We start from the raw sequence: 4772 nt of genomic DNA, 5'->3' as shown, positions 1-4772 counted from the left end.
AGCAAAACTCAAATTAGGTTTTAAATTGTTTTTTAAATAATACTATCAATCCTACATATTTATATATTAAAATTTCATAGATTTTTTCAAAAGAATTAGAGGAAATATAATGTGCTTAAGTGTTAATCTTTGCACCATAATTGCAAACAAGACCAAACCTCACTCTTTCCCATCCCAGATTCTTATGTGTGACATTTCATATACGAATATTTTTACATTTTTATAATTTTCTGGAATAGAATATGGATTTTTTTTTCTAGAGTAGAAATGTTGGGTGCATTAATACTCAAAAGAGTTTAGTTAACTTCATACTATGTGTCTCATGGTGTTGCAGAAAATATTATAAAAAGTATTATAAAAGTTTTTTTTTTCCATCAATCTTTCAAACACATTTGGAAAGTAGAGGAACTATCTAGAGTAGTGCATAATCAAATCTCAAATAGTTCAGTGGAATATCAGGTTTATTATATAGAAAAATAACCATTACAGATTCACAGAGAATGTTTGAATTGTTTATTTTTCTTTCAAGTTTTTATTTAAATTCTAATTAGTCAACCAGTGTAATACTGGTTTCAGGAGTAGAATTTAGTGATTCATCACTTATATATAATACCCAGTGCACATCACATTTTTTTTTTTAATATTCGAAATGCTCAGTCATAAAAATAAAGGCCTTTTATTTTAGTTTTTCTACGCTGTTACAGGAACCCGTGGCAACACTCTGGAACCCATGAGCCTGAGCCCCCCCTGCACCTGCGGTGGGCATCTACGAAGCTGAAGGGTCACGACAAACACTTGGGGTCATAGGGTCACCCTTTTGTAGGTGATGTGGACATGCTGAGTCATGGGCTGGGTGGTGGTCGCCGTGCAGACGGTCTGTTCAAGTTTGCCTTCGGAATTCAGCCTGAATTTTCGGGTGATCTGCTCCACGTGGGGCTCCTTGGCGAAGGAGATCCTGGCGATGGAATGGGACGTGATGCACAGCTCCTGCCTGTTCACCTTGCCCTCTTCCACCTCCACGATGACTGTATTCTGGGCGCTGACAAAGGCCACCTTGTTGGTGTTGGGCTTGAGGTGGATGAAGCCACACTCCCTGTGCATGGGTTTGTGTGTGTCCAGGTGGAAGGGGTTGAACGAGAAGTTCAGCTCAGGCTGGCCCACGTGGGAGATGCACACCTCCTCCAGGTACTGGAAGGGCTGTGGTGTCAGGAAGGTCCCAGCTCCCGGCGGGTCTGACAGCCAGGTCCCCAGCATCCAGGACAGCGGTTCCACCACAGGGTTCATCGTGGAGGGTTCGGGGCTGAAGGGCAGCAGGCTGCTCAGGTAGGGGAAGCTCACTCTCCTCAGCTTGGCCAGCTTCTGCAGCTTGGGCACCTGACTGTCCTTAATACCCATCATCTATTTATTTAGCCATTTCCCACCCACCTCCCCCCACCCCACAAACCCACATTTTGTTCTCTATAGTTCAGAATCTGTTTGCCTGCCTGCCTTCCTTCCTTCCTTCTTTCTTTCTTTTTTTCTTTCTTTCTTTGTTTTCTTTTCTTTTTCTGTCTTTCTTTCTCTCTCTCTCTTTTTTTTCCAGAATTATTCCTTGAAAGATAGACTCCTTCACTTGAAGAGGAATGAGTTGATTCCCTGTAAATGATTAACCTGTAAGCAGCAGGGCTATAAAAATAAATTTGAATATGATAAAATTAGAATATCATTTATAGCCTGGTATCACTGGAGTAAACCATGTTTTTAAAGGGATAATGTGTTCAGTGTATCTTTTAGCATTCAGTCAGAGAAACCAAAGCTCTAGGATTTGACCCTAATGTGGATGCTAGTTAAAGAGTCTCTATCAAGCTATTGCTTCTGTCCAGTGCTAAAACTAGCTAACAGTCCTCAGCACAGGCAATTGAGAAGGGAAGATACTAAGGAACCAGAGAAAGCAAGGATACTTTGGACCCTGCAGGGCTGATTCTGAACCTAAAAAGATGGATTGCAAACTAATCTTTCAATACCTACAGGCCTCTGACTTATAAGAAATAAAGCCTACCAACAATTTATAAAGGCAATAGCCAAAAAAAAGAAGCTAAGTTCAGAACTTATTACTTTAAATTTGATTATACCTAATAGTTGGCTCAAATGACTACTTCATGTATATTAAACCAAGAATATTCTTTAATAATGCTATAAACTAAAATTATTTTTAAAATATCCTACTTAGTTTTGACAAAATAGAAATATTATTAAAAAGTTCAGTATAATTTTCAAGTGATTCTGTATAAAGAATAAAGTGTGAGCCAACATCTATATAGACAATTAGGTACTAAACTAAAGGATATTGCAAGAAAATGAATATTGTAATGTCTATCTATATTGCCAAGGGCCAACTCCTCAACCCAAAAAGATCACCAGAATAGTCTGATGATCAAGTAAAGCCATGTTTAAGGGATCTAGTGTGAAAGAGATGAAGACAATCTAAATCTCAATGGGAGATCAGTGGAGGTTTTGATCTGGGTTCATGTGGCTTAGAATGGGTCATCAAAGGTGTTAAAATAATTGAGATTAGCCAATATTTATGAGAAAATAATTTAGCTTTGGGAAATTCATCAAAGAAAAAGTCTTGAAAAGAATCTTGACAATGAAATTTTTGGCATCACAGGTATTATTGTGAACTATTTGTTTATATGAATGAATAATTTAGATAAATTTGTTTGTAGAAGTTTCCTGTAGCAAAAAATGATTTATTGGTTTATACCATCATCTATTTGGTCAAGAATTTTCTGGAATTAAGAGCTGTTATATTGACACAGATGATCTCATTTTTCACCCTGGTATTTAAATATATGGATGTGAATCTAGTTATCTTCCCCATATGCAAGGTCATCTGAGTTTTCTTGTATCTTAGTTCCTAGGAGTTTTATAGTTGTGCATTTTACATTTAGGTCTGTGATCTGTTTTAATCCATTTTTTTGGTGAAAAGTAATAAATCTGTGTCTAGATTCAATATTTTGCATGTGAGTGTCCAGTAATAGAACCATTTGTTGAAAAGATGGTCTTCGTTCCATTTATATTGCTTTGGATTCTTGGCCGAAGCTCAATTGACTATGTTTGTGTGGGTTTGTTTCTGGGCTCTCTACTTTGTTCCACTGATCTTTGTTTATTATCTTGCTAACACCAAACTATCTTGATTACTATAGCTTTACAGTAAGTCTGAAAGTTAATGTCAGTCCTCCAACTCTGTTGTTCTTCTTCAGTATTTTGTTGGCTATTCTGAGTCTTTTGCCTTTCCATATAAATTTCAGAATCAGTTTGTTGATAAACAGAAAATGACTTGATTGGATTTTGAATGGAATTATTTTGCATCTATATATCAAGAACCTATATCTTGACAATTTTGAGTCTTCAAATTCATTAACATGAAAGCTCTCTCCATTTATTTAGTATTTATTCGATTTTATTCAGCATACTTCTGTAGTGTTCTTTATACAGAATTTTGTATATACTTTGTTAAATTTATACTTAAGTATTTTAATTTGGGGTCAAATAATTCTCAAAGCATTAAATTTTATAAGTCCTAAAATAAAATCTGGGGACTCATGAAGAAAATTTATGTTCTTGTCTTTTTTAGCTTCTAGAGACTGCCTCCATTCCTTGGTTTTTTGACCTCCTCCTATATCTTCAAATTCCATATTATATCATATCCCAATTTCTCTTTCTCAGTCTTGCTGTTTTTCTTGCTCACTCTCATCTTCTTTGTATAATGTCCCTTGTTCTTACATTGGATTATTATTTTAGTACTAGATAATCCATGATAATCTCTCTCTCTAATAATCCTTAACCTAGTCACTTTTACAAAGATTCTTGTCATATTTGGAGTCACTATTCAACACAATATACTATGTCTCCTAGTTTATGAATCATCTGCAATATCTAGCATTGTCTATCCTATTCAATATATTTGTCATTGTAGAAATTGTAGCTTATAGATAGAGAAATTGATTTCATATTTGTTTATATATCTTCCATTTTTCTAAGTAACATACTAAGAAGCATACTTCGATGCTTCTTAAACATGAAATAGTTATAAATTATTTGATATTCTTGTCTACTAATTCTACTAATTTTAGCATCTATGCTATTTCTAGGTTGATATCCATTATTTTTTTGTCATTAGAATTTGTGTTTTGCTACTTCTCTGCATGCCTAATGATTTTTGAAAGAATGCCAGACATTGTACATTTTACCTTGCTGTGTGATATATATTTGTGTGTTCCTATAATGAGCTTTATTATGAGATGCAGTTAATTTACATATAAACTGCTTAATATTTTCAGGTCTTGCTTTTAACATTTGTTATGCAGGACCAGAGCAGCATTTATTATAGGGCTAATTTTGCTGCTATACTGAGTGAAATTCTGTTTAAATACTCTTCAGTATTCCCTGTGAATTAAGGGGTTTTCAGTCTGGCTAATGGAAAATAGGAACAATTTTCTCCCTTGTCTGAGATCTGGGTATTTTATTCTCTAAATCTGATGATAGTATTTTTTCTGGCTTTTAGGTAGGTTCTTCACACCAATAGGTTGATCAGTCCTCCGCTAAAGAATTGGGAGAACTATTTTAAGGTCTCCAGAGTTCTCGTTATTAGCTTTCTCTTTTTTCATCTGCTTTGTAAACTTTAGCTACTTTAGCCTTCATAAACTCCCAGTTCCATCTTCAAATCAGGAGGATTGACAACTCCTATGTCATCATGTTATAGTCTAGAAACTCACTCTAGGCAGTCATTT

The 4772-nt window shown here is 35.2% G+C and overlaps 1 protein-coding gene across 1 annotated transcript; it reads right to left on the bottom strand.

Moving 5' to 3' along the window:
- Positions 1–801: 801 nt before the first annotated feature.
- Positions 802–1395, bottom strand: LOC121474060 (peroxynitrite isomerase THAP4-like). Its single transcript, XM_041726876.1, has one exon. The coding sequence runs from the start codon at positions 1393–1395 to the stop codon at positions 802–804; it is 594 nt and encodes a 197-aa protein (XP_041582810.1).
- Positions 1396–4772: the final 3377 nt, after the last annotated feature.

This window comes from Vulpes lagopus, chromosome 12, assembly GCF_018345385.1.
Source record: "Vulpes lagopus strain Blue_001 chromosome 12, ASM1834538v1, whole genome shotgun sequence".
Classification (NCBI taxonomy): domain Eukaryota; kingdom Metazoa; phylum Chordata; class Mammalia; order Carnivora; family Canidae; genus Vulpes; species Vulpes lagopus.
Note: the sequence above shows the minus strand (reverse complement) of the source record. Positions and strands in the feature narration are given on the sequence as shown.